The sequence below is a fragment of the Prionailurus viverrinus genome, chromosome C1 (assembly GCF_022837055.1).
Source record: "Prionailurus viverrinus isolate Anna chromosome C1, UM_Priviv_1.0, whole genome shotgun sequence".
Taxonomy (NCBI): domain Eukaryota; kingdom Metazoa; phylum Chordata; class Mammalia; order Carnivora; family Felidae; genus Prionailurus; species Prionailurus viverrinus.
Genome location: NC_062568.1, coordinates 143,163,052 through 143,177,501, shown reverse-complemented (window position 1 = coordinate 143,177,501; position 14,450 = coordinate 143,163,052). Strand labels below are relative to the sequence as shown.

The 14,450-nt window shown below is 32.4% G+C and overlaps 1 protein-coding gene across 1 annotated transcript in view; it reads left to right on the top strand.

The window, feature by feature from the left end:
• The window catches only part of SPATA1 (spermatogenesis associated 1), a 56,939-nt gene extending 42,747 nt beyond the window's left edge, over positions 1-14,192 (top strand). The window contains 8 exon segments of the mRNA XM_047873246.1: positions 1,262-1,373; positions 1,960-2,085; positions 4,935-5,113; positions 6,602-6,700; positions 7,440-7,495; positions 7,497-7,527; positions 9,513-9,589; positions 13,451-14,192. Of these exon segments, the coding sequence (XP_047729202.1) occupies positions 1,262-1,373; positions 1,960-2,085; positions 4,935-5,113; positions 6,602-6,700; positions 7,440-7,495; positions 7,497-7,527; positions 9,513-9,589; positions 13,451-13,634 (864 nt within the window). The 3' untranslated portion in view covers positions 13,635-14,192.
• Positions 14,193-14,450: the final 258 nt, after the last annotated feature.

Genomic DNA, 14,450 nt, shown 5'->3' with positions numbered 1-14,450 from the left:
ATAAATGGGGCTTTTGGGGTCTGTTTTCTTTGAATTCTTTTCTACTAACTTAATTCAGCAGAGCTGTTATCTTGGCCACTTTCTTCTTTTCTCTTACCAGCTATCCCTGAGGGAATATCTCTTCCAAAGTATTTTCCTCTCTTCAAAGCTGTCTTCCCATAATTACCACTCGGGCCCCCTACATTTTATAATCCCCTTTCATTTGGCCTCCTCATCAAAAGTGCTCTGATGTACAAGATTTTATCCTTACTCTCAGGATTTCTCCTATGCATGTGGAGCCCCCTCCTTCCAGACTAAATCATGGTTGATGTTTCTTGTGTTATCTTTGTATAGTGGCCTCTAATGCTTAAGCAGTCCACATCTGCTTGGAGGTGGGCTCCTGAGCACACTCTGCTGGTCTAGGGTGTTTATTTCCCCAGTTATATGCAAATTAAAGTATATGTAAATTAACGGATTTTGTGTCCTACTTATGCTGTAGACATAAGTTATGGAATAAGTTATAAATAAGTTAAGTTATTATTTGCTCTCTTTTTATAGCAATTGGAAGGATATGTGGAGAGATTGTAATTTAGGTGGTTGCCATTATTCTGTAGGAGACTGAACTTATAAGTTAATAATGTAACATAACATTAAAAACCAGAAAAAGAACAGTAAAACAAAGGAGTAAGGGCTTAATGAAGATAGAAGGAGACACTAATAACTCAGAGGTAAAAAACTAGCAGAATTGAAAACAACTCAAGATCTATGAAGTGATGGTGGGAGAGACATCCACATTGGTAAGGCTCGAGGTAGTTTATCATAAAAGGGTAGAAACACAAAAGTTAAGAAAGATAAAAATGACACAAACACAAATACAGAGCCAATAAAATATATGCTAAATTTTGAAAATGCAATAAATTTTCTTATTTTCTAAGCAGACATAAGTTATCAAAATTGGCTCAAGATAAAAAAAATGAATATAATCTTAGAAAAATGTTAAAGTTATAAGAAATCTTGGAAAGAAATCATGTTTACAAAGTAATAATGGATTTTTTTTCTTTTAAGTTTGAAGTACCTGTGTATAATGTCCAAGTAATGGTGGAATAGAGAAGTTGAAGCACAAGAGAGAATCTATAGTTATAAATACAGATTTGGGATTTTGTCACCATATAAGTAAAAAAAAAAAAAAAATCCATTGCTGTTGTACATTATCACATGCTTACAGACAGGTGAAAAATTTGTTATTCTACCAGATCTTACTGGTTTTCATATTTGCTTACAGATAAGTAAGAAAGAGTGCATCACCCTACCAGATCTTACTGATTTTCCTTCACTTCCTTGTCAACCTGCTCTTTCTCCAGTAATAACTGATATCTCTTTATTACAGATTGAAAGTAAGTATGATGATACCGTAAGTACAAATAACTCTGTGAGGTAAAGTTAAATATTAATGGAGGGGCACCTGGGTGGCTCAGTCGGTTGAGCACCCTGTGTCGGGCTCTGTGCTGCCAGCTCAGGGCCTGGAGCCTGCTTCAGATTCTGTGTCTCGCTGTGTCTCTGCTCCTCCCCTGCTCGCGCTCTGTCTCTCTCTCAAAAGTGAATGAAGATTTAAAAAAAAATTTTTTTTTTAATAAAAAAATATTAATGGGGAATTATTGTCCAATAGGTACAGAGTTTTAATTTCGGAAGATAAAAAAGTTCTAGAGATGGACAGTGGTGATGGTTGTACAGCATCATAAAAGTACATAATGCCACTGAACTGTACATTTAAAAGAGGTTAAAACTGTAAATTTTATTATGTGTATTTTACTACAAAAATGTTAAATTATTTTAAAGAATGTGAATTATATGTTAATTACTGCATATATTTAATCACTAATACTATTTGCGGGTAAAATTTATTCTTGCTATTTTAAGCACTTTTAAGTTTTACACTCCTAACTTTTAGCTTTTGGACATTGACGGGTTATAATCCTTTAGGAGAGAAGATTATTGAACAACTGAAACAAGTAAAGAAAGAAAGAAGATATCTGGAAAGAATTAGAGAAGAACTAATTAAAAAAGTTGAAAAACTATTTGAGCAAAGCAAGTTGAAGCAATGTCACGGTAAAATTTATTACATCTTTTATCACTATTTTGTCATTAATTAACATACTTTACATAAGGTTTTTTAAAATTTAAGTTCAAATTTTTTTATAACATTCCTTTATTCATTTACTAAATAAGTATGTATTGTCTACTGAACTTAGCCACTGTTCTAGGGGCTGAGGAGATAATAGGCAGACACAATTTTGTCTCTGCCCTCAAAGAGCTTATAGTCCATTGGGGAAATGATAAGAAAACAGTAACAATACATCCTGATGATGCTATGATAAAGGAATTACAGAATTGTATGCACAGGAGTACAGAAGAAGAACACCTAAATTAGATGGAAGAGATCAAGAAAGGCTTCCCAGAAAACTGTTAAATATGCTTAAATCTGAAGTGTGCCTCCTCTTGGCTGTAGGCTTTCAGACATGCTTTCCCTCTGCCATCTACATCTCCTTTTCCTTCTACCCACCCCTTCCCAGTTTACCTGGCTAGTTCCTACTAATCATTCAATCTCAGCTTAGATATTACTCTAGAATCATCCCCTGAATCCCTTGTCTTCTCTACATGCTTAATTTTGTGGTATGTGTGTCTGTTTTGCCAAACTGAATGAATGAATGAATGAATGAATGAATGAATGAATAAGAGAAGTTAAGTAGAAAAATAGGTAGTTTTCCTGCAACAGAATTAGAAACAAGTGTTACTAGGACTAGGTAGAAATGGAAAAACAAGCCAGGGTAGAGAGATGTTAAAGGATTTGAGAAGACTGCATTTTGGGTGGTATTGGAGGATTATATGAATAAAAGGTATATATGGAATTAACTGGTTGTAGGATTCTCAATTTACAGCAAAATTATTACTTCAGTGTTAGAACTGACTGAATGTTATAGGCAATGTCAGGAGGTATTTCTGCAGGTTCTACCTTATTAAGTGGTATCCTGGAAATGATGGCAATGACTAAGTTTTTGTTGTACTGTTAAAAGTGATTTTATCAGACAAATTTGAGTAATGGATTAGAAATCACAGGACCAGGATTCTAATACCAGATCAGTGATTTATGTAGACAAGTTATTTCTCCTCTTTGTGTCTTCCTTTTTCTGTTTATAAAATGAGAATATCAGGGGTGCCTAGGTGGCTCAGTTGGTTAAGTGTCAAACTTTGGCTTAGGTCATGATCTCATGGCTCATGGGTTCAAATCCCCGCGTCAGACTCTGTGCTGGCAGCTCAGAGCCTGGAGCCTGCTTCAGATTCTGTATCTCTTTCTCTTTTTGCCCCCTCCCCTGCTTATGTGCTCTCTTGCTCTCTCTCAAAAATAAACATTTAAAATGAGAATGATTACTTTCTATTTCAACAGGAATGTTTCAAGATAAAAGGCATGTATCAGCTATCAAATACGTAGGAAGCCTACTATGTGCATCAATTCCTTGCATTGTTTTAAATGCTGAGGATACAGTAAACAAGATGAACATGGCCCTGCCCTTAAGGAGCTTTCTTCTAATGCAAGGAGATAGATGTAAACAAATAAGACAATATCAGCTCCTGATTAGAGCTCAAAAGTCCCTTTAAAAGAGCAAAGAGTGATGGGGCAGAAAAAAATGTTTTAGCTTGAATTTTCAAAGAAGGCATCACTGAGGAGATATCATTAAGATGTGATTAATAAGGAGGCAGGCATCTAAAGAGATAAGAGAAAAAAAAAAAAAAAAACCAGTCCAAACAGAAGGAACACTAAAATGTCAAGGTCCAGAGATGGAAGTGAACTTGCAGTATTAAGGAGCTGAAATAAGGCCAGTGTGGCTGGAACTTAATATGGAGGAATGTAGAGGAAGATAAAATCAAAAGCTCACCAAGGAACAGACAGGCCAATTTAAGGAGTTTAGATTCTATTCTAAGATGAGAAGCCATTGGAGGATTTTTAGAGATGTATAGGACTTTAAAAATATTTTTAGAACATCAGAATGACTGCTGTATGGACTAGCCCATAGAGGGGCAGGAATGGAAGCAGAGAGACCAGTTAGAAACATAATCCACTTTCAAAAGATGATTGTGCACTGACTAGGGACATAGCATTGAAGAAGACAGAATGTGCCAGATGCTGGAAGTATTTTACAGTAGTACCAATAGAACTTGCTGAGGGATTAGATATAGGACATGAGGGAAATAAATAGTTAAAATCTTGAGTTAAAATCCCATAAAGTTGTAGAATTTTAATGAAATCAACTTTTATATCTGGGGTTTTCATTTCTTTGATAATTTTTTAAAAGAGAAGCATAAGCATATTCTGATATAGTAGCATGCAGTTTGTGTTCCTGTTAAGTTTGTATTTAGAATCTCATTGGGTCAAAATGATTCCCTAAATTGGCAGTATTTGATTTCTAATTTTCTCAACTACAGGGCTCAGGCTTAAATTCTGCCCTACATACATTTGGGGATATATTTGGAATAATTTTAATAAGTGATAAATCAGAATCAGCTTATTTTATAAAACATAAGTCATTTAAGGGGATGAAAAAATATTATGCCTTTCTCTTCATTGTTTTAATTATGATTTGGAATCAGACTATGGAAAAAGTAATCAAAATAAATATACACATTTTTCTATAGGTAGTATTTTTAATCAAGATTTTTCAGAAATAATTACAAGCTTAAAGAACTTGGTTTGGTTCCTGGATTCATCACTGTTTTCTATATTTGTAGGCCAATCTTTTTATTATCTAATAAACATTTCAGTCTTTGCTTTAATTTCCTCAGCATATGAGGAAGGAAGAGTGGGGGAGTAGAAGGGTTTAAATTAACTCAAAGGTCCTTTCCGAGTTGAAAAGTTTAATCCTTTAGTCAGACTCACATTATAGTCCTTGCTTTTTTTGTAGCCTGTGATGATTGGAAGAAAAAATACTTTGAAACAAAGAAAATCACAGCATCGTTGGAGGAGGTTTTAACAAAACTTCGAGAAGATTTAGAACTTTACTATAAAAAACTGCTCATGCAGCTTGAAGCCAGGGACATTAAGATGAGACCAAAGAATTTGGCAAACATCACAGACTCTAAGGTACTTATTACTAAATGTGTTCACATTCTATTAGAGAAGTTCTACTCAAAATGCATGTTTTATTATTGCTAGTATTATCATAGGTAGAATGCTTTAGGCTACGGGTAACAAAAACTTGACTTAACCAATAAGAAAATTTATGATCTCATGTAATGGGTGCTGAGAGGATACAATTAGGAGCTTAATGAGATCTTTAAGGGACTATGTGCTTCTGGCATTCCTTACCTATTATTTTCAGCATTGGCTTCATTATAAGACTGCTTGTCCTCATGGTACCAATAGAGTTGCCAATGGCAAGTAGGGCTATCTGCCTCCTAAAGAAGAATATATAAAACTTTTCTCCAGTCTTACACTAATATTATACACCAATTATATCTCAGTAAGGTATATAACATAATTATTTATGTATGTATTATGAAATGATTACCATAATAAATTTAGTTAACATCCATCATCTCACAGTTACAGATTATTTTTCTTGTAATGAGAACTTTTAAGGTCTATTTCCTAAGCAATTTTCAAATATACAATACTGTTAATTGTAGTTATCATGCTGTACATTACATTCTCAGAACTTATTTTCACCCCAAGTTTGTGCCTTTTGACCACTTTCACCCATTTCCCTTCATTTTCTACCCTCTGGCAACCACCAATCTGTTCTCTGTTTCTATGAGTAAAAGTTTACCATTTTAGATAAATCTAATGTAAAACTCAAATAGGCTCAAGTAATGGATTATCCATCTTAGCTGATACTAATTATCTTGCATAGCTGATTTTTTTGTTTTATCAAGTTCAATATACAATTTTTTTCCACAGAGGCAGCTTAAAATTTTAAATAGTTTTTGTTGACCATTATACCTCATAAACTTTTCTGAACAAAAATAACTAAAAAAGCTTCTTATATTAAATAGGTTTTCTTATATATAGTATTTAATTATTAAATATTTTAAAGTAATACTATCCAATTCAGCTGATAAATTGTTATGACAATTTCAAAAGCCTTGCTAGTATCTTAAACCTAGTATATTCCTTTTATAGTAATATTTCTTACCATTAAATTGGCACCACAAAGGCAACTTGCACACATATCTACTTATTTTTATAAAACATGAATAAATGTAATACAACAGAAGGGAATGTGGTCCCTAAGACATGAGAAAAAGGTCAATTCTAATTTACTCCAAAGCAATGAGTTTATTTTATGCAATAGGTTATTCTTATGATTTGCTTTTTTGGTATTTGTTATCACTTGATAGTTTGCAAGACAATTAAAAATAAAAATAAATAGGGGCACTTGGGTGGCTTAGTTGGTTAAGTATCTGATTCTTGGTTTTGGCTCAAGTCATGATCCCACAGTTTGTGAGTTCAAGCCCCACATCAGGCTCTACATTAACAGCGTGGAGCATGCTTGAGATTCTCTCTCAAAATAAACTTAAAAAAATAAAAATAAATAAAAATGAATTTACTAAATGTCTTTGTTTCATACAGAATTACCTTATAATCCAGATCACTGAGGTACAGCATGCTATTGACCAACTTAAGAGAAAACTGGATACTGACAAAATGAAACTCATAATGGAAGCTAAGGTAATTTGCATTTCTCCTAATCAGACAACATTTATCTTGAAATAAATTGTTTTAATTTTGGTTATCAAAAGCCTAAAGATAGTACAGATTGTCTTAAAGTCATTACCTTAACCAAGAGCATGAGTGAGAAAAATGCAAGAAGTAAATCCTGTGAAAAGATGCCTGTTATAACAAGGCCAAAGTAAAATTTCACTAAGAATTAAAGCAAAAGGACCTTGTGAATCAGTAGAGTCTCAATATATTAAAAGTAATTTATTTATGGATGACTCTAATATATGCAAGTCTCACAAACCACTTAGCTCTCTGAGCTCAATTTTTTTTTAAACCCATTCTAGGGTAAGTCTCTCATTCTGATTATTTTCATGTATATATAATTAATGCTCTAAATTCATTTCTTTATCAGAAATAGCTCTACGACATGAATAATGACCCCTTTCTAGAATGAGCACTGTCCATTGTTCTACAGTGATGGAAATGTTCCATATCTGCACTGTCAGATACAGCAACCACTAGCCACATAAGGATATTGAGCACTTGAAACGTAGCTTGTTGTGTGACTGAGGAACTGATATTCAATCTTCATATAATTTGTTAATTTATATAGCTATATGTGGCAAGTAGCTACTGTATTGAATAGCCCAGTTCTAGAATCTTTTTACTAGCAGCATTCAATTAGGACTCTCTGAATTTTAGAACAGTAAAATGAAAGCTAATTTTTGAAAGTTAATTGTTTTTGTAGGTGAGAAAACAAGCAGTTTCAGATTTACGCATGCTGAAAACTGAACTGGCACAGAAGAAAAATAACACATCTGTACAGCCTCAATTGGGTATGTTAATTTAAAACTTATTTGCCAAACAAATGTAACCATTGTTTTCCTTGGTGCGATACTTTATATAAATCATAAGTTATATATTTTTTTCGCTTTTCATTTGGGTTTCAAAAAATGTTTCAGGAACTATTAGATGTAAAAAAGCTAAACACTAGCTATTTGGTTATTTTTGAAGTTTTTAAGTCTATTACACATTTTACAGTACTATATTTTATAAAATAGTCTTAAAGTTTAATAGCAATATTTCATATTTATTAAAATATGATTTAAAGAATCTATCTGCATTTAAATACAGACCATTTATTCATTGTATTTGATTAAAAGCAATCTAGAAATTATGGTTTATAAATAGGGATATTGAATTTACATCCAGAGCTATGATAGAGATTAGTATCTAAGAATTCAAATTTTTAAAATTTTAGAAATACAAAGACAATAGTAATTCAACAAATACTATGGAAAATGGTTGGTTTCACTCTGTCATAAATAATTGGATAAACAGGAAGTATTCTCAATAACAGGTGACTGAATCATCATTTATTCCAAATGAGGGAAGAGGGTGAAATGTACAGAGAAGACAGGATTTATGTAAGTCCAGAGTTCAAGGATGCAGATTTTTAATAAGTGTAACACAATTGCCCTGAGGAAAAGAACAGAGACCTCTTTACATTTAGAAAAATTATCTTTTAGAGAGATTTTGTGCAGAGAAAAAAGTTGAAAAACCAATGTCTTTAAATAATTAAAGGAAAAATGCACATATAGAAAAAAATTTAACAATGGAAAGAAATTATAGATGTTCATAAATGAAGGAATATTAATAGAATCATGTTCAACACTAAGATTTTCCTGAAAGTTTCTGCTATAACCTCATAAAAATAATTTAGGTAAAAAATATTAGGTAGTTCTAACATACTAATTCAAAATATGACTTATATTTTATTTTTTCCTCTGGAGGCTTTCAGAGAATTTGAGTACTATATGAAATCAGGAAGCAGAAAAATTTTTGGAACAAAAAGTACAGAGCTAACTGCTTCTCAAAGACTAGGTTTTAAAAAATCTAGTCTAAGCAAATAATTTCCAATTCAAATTATACATGTTTTAAAAATCAGCAATAAAATTATGAAAACAATTTTTCCTAATTATAGTATTAAACACAGAAGAATAAATATAGCAAGTTGACTTCTTACCTTTGTTTTTAGATAACCAAAGCATTTATCTGCTTTTAATTGCTTTTAAATATAACTAAATTATATGACAAAAATGTATACATTTTCATTTCTTCAAGAAACGGATCTATTTATACAGATCATTTTTCTAAATCTTAGTTTGACAAAAGATGCTCATCTGTCACAGCTTTGGGTTTAAGACTTTCCACATTTCTTCGGTTTGCTGTTTGGCTACAGCATCTCCAGAGTAGTCAAGACAATTTGCGTGCCACATGCCAATGCCTCGTAAGCCATGCTTTTGTATGTATGCTGCCTTTAAAGAAATGCTCTGAGGGTTATCATACCACACTTGATGCAAATGGCCAGAAGAATCCTAGAAGAAGAAATTAAACTATTCAGCACAATATTAAATCCAATGACTCAAAAAATGATACAATGAAATAAAGATTTTAGGGCACAATATTTTCTGCTTCCATGATTCTGTATGTGGTACTTTCTAGATATGATTGTGGTGAGTTCACAACAGAAGAGAACAAATGAACTTCATAATATATTCTATATAAAGTCCTATTCCTTCCTTGGTCTGATCTGATGATTATCAACCAAGATGTACATCTGAAGCACTTGTGTGGCTTTAAAAAATACAAACTACTGGGACCCACACCACATGAAAAAAATCTTCAGGGCTGATGACAGGGCATACATTTGTTTTGTGTTGTGCCATTCCATTAGATAATTCTGATATGCAGACACGGTTAAGGAGGATCGCTGCTCTGGTCCTCTAAGCCAGTTTATGTATTTTTTTTTCTTCTACAGTTCCTGGAAATGTGCCTAATTAAGAACTCAGCAGATGACTTCATCTGTGATGAATCAGTCATATCAAAAAGTAATGGGTGAGGAAAATATCTCCTTTTCCAGGTCTTACAGAATTGATTTTAAGAGCCTGTCGGGTGTGGATTCCATGGGTAACTTATGCACACACATTTTTGTAGATGAGAAAATCTAAAAATGGTCTTATGCTCACCTTCCACCCTTTAAAGTCCTCCTCAGCATCAACTGCCTCTAGTACTAACACAGTCTCTCCTAGAAGGTAGATAAGCTATTGGATAAAAGAAAGAGAAAAGGAACAGAAAAACTAGGCAAAGGGTAAAGGAAAGGGGGAAAAGATAGGAAATAAAAAATAGAATCAACTGATTTTAAATAATTATACTGATTTTTATATACATCTGGGAAACTTTTAAAGGCAATTCTCAATGGATGCCAGTAATAATTTTATTTATGGTAGCACCACTGGAATTAGGACTACTTTGCAGGACATTAGTCACTTGGTAAATGAATAAACTGGCATATTTAAGTATAGTAGGCTCATTTACTACAAGCATATTTTATATATTTAAAATTTTAAACTGTGATTCACTATTAAAAGGCAACCTCTATGTAAATATAGAAATATTTATTTTTGCAGGTTCAGGGATGAATCCAAAGACACATATCTCTTTGCCATTATTTAGTGAGTACTTTGAGTCCTTTTGGTACTGTTAAGAAATTTCAAATGCCTCAAAGTAGTGAAGGATGAAAAACTGAGCATATGTAAAATTGATCTATTCATGATTAAGGCATACATATGTTTTTGGGAATGTCGAGTGCATGATGAGGCTGCTATGGCTCAAACAGCATAAGAAAGCAAAAACGATTCTCTTCAATCACAACAAGAAACTTGATTTTGGTTGCTATGGAATTTTACAATGAATGAAAAAGAGGAACAAAACCGTTTTATAGCTAAACTGTTGTCTAAAGTGCCATTAAATAAATGGCTTTCAAAAGGTTTATCAAAAGGCTTCCTGAATTGTAAAACCTTAAAGAATTTGTCGTATTCATTAAGGAAAAAAATAAGTCAGGGACTACAAAAAATAGTACCCCAGAGTGTAAAATATTACACTGTTTGGCAAAGACAAGATTATAATATACCCTAGTTTAATGGGTATATAAAGGTATAGAAATCTCTACACCAAAGCTTTCTATATAATTGATACATATGTACATGCCTGTATAGCAAAATTTATTAAATATTTTTCATAAATTGGGACCAGGCCATTATTAAGTAAATTCCTACTGGAATCAACTTACATCATATTTTAGGGCTCCTTTTATTTACAGTAACAGAATCTAAAGTAAATTCAAAGATGGCTTGTAATTGAGGTGTGTGGAAAAGTTTGTATTATATTAAAGGTAAATTATGAAAAATATTACTTTTGCCTCTTTGTATGGCAATTACTATTTATCAAACACTACCTGACAGAATTGCTCTTGTCATTTCCTCTACTTCTTCAAGTTTCTGTTTGTAATATAATTTGTATAGTGTCACATAGTTTATACCATTTTCCACTGATTCCATGATGATGCATTCTTTATTCTCAGCCTCATGCCTCTCTATAAAAAACAGCCTCATCAGAACCTTTAGGCTACCTTGAAATGAAGGCTTACTGAGTGGTAACCTATTTTGGCCCAAAGCCACAGTTATACATAGCTGTCAATTATTACAGGAGACCCTGTTTGTGATATGCATGTTTTTATAACCTTATCTAACATGACAAGTGGCCCATGCAAAGAAGTTATATTAGCATAAGTTGAACTGCTCAGCTAGAAAGTAAAGTACCTGATTACAAGTTTACTCATCTAAACTCTATGTTGTACCCTAAAAGAAAACTGATAGAAATTCTTAGTATCAAATATGTAATTATGAAAACATGCAGTTATGAAAATAGAATGTTCATAACTTGTGAAAAGTCTTACTTTATAGTTATAGTAAGAGGCCTTCTGATTTTTATCCCAGTGGCTTCCAGAAATAGAACTATTTACGTGCTTCATAATTATTTTATAGGGCACCTGCTGTCCTGAAGCAATACCACAAGAGGCCCTCCAGGAAGGGACTTTTGGAATGGTACAAACATGATCCTAGAAATATAAAATGTTCATGTTATACATTTATCAGTTAAGCAAGTCTTAGAAACCCAATCAGAAAATGTAATCAAAAACTATTAAAAATAAAATATGTACTATAAATAACCTGACTATACCTAATAAAAGTAAAAAGAAAATATATAACATTCAGAAACTTCCATGGGATTAAATAAACGCTACCTTTTTAGTCTCAAACTATGTTCATATACAAAACAGGCTCCAAAAATATAATAGAGAAAAAAATCATATAGGAAATAATCTGTTCTTACCTCCAATAGCTTTAGACAGGTATAGTCATAACCATACCAGGGGATACCCATTACAAGTTTCTCAGGGTTAATGCCGATCTTGATGTAGTCATCATACCCTAATCAAGTTGGGACGGAAAAGGCATATTTTTTTCTTTATATTCTACTAATGGGTTTATACAAGCTATTCAACCATTCGGAAGCTAAGTTTGAAAAAACAAGTACATTTATGCAAAATACCAATAGAGTGTTTCTCTAATATGACATAAGTGATTTGTTTTGAATATTAGAACACATTTAAAACAAGATCAAATTAAAGCAAAAAACTCATAAAATTTACTTCTAGGAAGAATGACACATTTCAGGAAAGCATGTTAATTGTGTATTAACTGCTAAGACATGATATAACTCTCTGGCAGGGATGGCCTCAGAATTTCATATAGCATATTTCTATAACATGGAACAATTGTGCTTTCTATAAGTATGAATTACAGCTAGAGACAAGAAATGTCCCCCAATTACTCTGTATTCAATCTATAGTTAGGAAACAAAGAAATATGAACAGATTCCTGGTCAGTCCCTGTTGTGCCCAATGCTGCAAAATGTTTTCCCACCCAAAGATGTTCCAAGATTATCAGAAAGTTGAAGTAAATTTGCTGTTTTTAAGAGCCTTTATTGTGTACTGTTAAATATCCAAGAGAGGGGTACAGTATGCCTTATTTCACAAACATATTTGATAATGAGCCTAATATTGTTAGGACACAATTATCTCCTTTATGAAACACAGTTTGGAAAAATGAACTACTTTGTAGTTTTAACAGTTATTTTCCAAATTATAAGTGGCATATGCATATGATCAGATTATTAATTTGGACATGATGAGGCTAGGTTCTAAGATTTTTCTCTCTAAATTGAAAAATCGTTTTTTATTAATCAATACTTAAAGCAGGGCCAATTATCTCAGAAAATTTCACTTGAGTCCAAAAGATAGCAAGAAATCTTTTATTGAATTGGCTGATGTGATATGAATGATAGATCAGAAGTACTCTTAATTCTAATAGTGATATAGCATGGGTGCTAATAATAAATGCCAAATAAGACAGTCCTCTATCAATCATGCACAGTAGCTACTCACATTATAACTATCTTTGCTATTAGCTAACATTGGTTATTTCAACAAAAATATCATGTCAAATTCTAGATAAGCAAATATCTCCTTTATGTAACTTTGGGTGAAAAGTTTTGACTTGAAGTTAGAACACCTGCTTGAGCCCCAACTAAATAATACTTAGTAGCAATACAAAGAGAACTTAACACTCATCATCCCATCTATAATAGAGGATTAATAATATATCCCACAAAATTTTTAGAAGAATTAAGTGAAAACTTTATGTAAACTTGAAAGCTCCCCAAATTAAGTGATACTCATGTTTCAAGAAAGCTTTACAAATGGAAAAGGTATACAAATGATTTAGAAATACTAAAATAACCTTAATGTTAAAGTGATCATTTTGTGGATTCTTACCAGTTAATGTCTCCTTATAGGGAGCATTGGCTGCTGCAATACATTCTGACAAGGCCGGACTTTGTTCATCATAAGACATCACAAAGAGAAAGTCACAAGCATCTGCAATTCCAGTGTAATTATAGCACCTGTCTTTGCACTTTGGAGACCAAGTTACATCAAAGGTTACCTGTGGAAAAACACGTACCATTTTATGTAACATGATCAAATATGATTATGTCAGTTTTTTATTATATATATTTGCTTCATACTACCCAAGAAAAAAAGATCTATTTACATATATGAACATAGGGTTCTATATGCTTATAGAAGTAGAACAGTTCTAAGATATTTTTACCCAGATGTGTTAACCCAGACATATATTTGGACAGATACAATGACCAGGAGCAGGGCACTGTGTAGAAGAGGAATTTTAAATGTCTTTAGAGCCTAGACTGGTACCTCAACTGATTGAAATAGACGTAATGACAATAGGGTGTAGATGGGTCACTAAGCAACTAAAGAGTAAGCACAACTAAAATAATTCAAGTACAGAAGTTTTTAAAAATATTGTGTGGGCTAGATAGGTCATCTCTTGGTACAAGTTGACTGTCCTGGGTTGGGAGTCTAATAATCAGTTATGTTACATGATAGGTTTAATCCAACATTACAGTTAAAGAAAGTGGTTCATGGCTATAGGGATAAACTAATCAACTCAAAATGTTGAACAAATCACTTAAATGTTATTTTATGGGAATATTCAAATAAAACCTGAATGATGAATTACCTTTCATTTTTGTAAGCCAGTCTTCAACAAAGATGAGTCTCTTTAAAATATTTATTGCCTTAACCAGATATTAATTTGCATTATTTTATATATGGACAAATGTTCTAAAGCATCATTAAAGGTTTCTTTTTCCTTTAGATACTCATTAAACACATTAATTATTACAAAAATTAAGATAATGCAATTAAAATTTTTACACTTTGGCCAATTTATTGTTATAGAATTTTGACAAAGTCCTAAAAAGAGTTGTAATT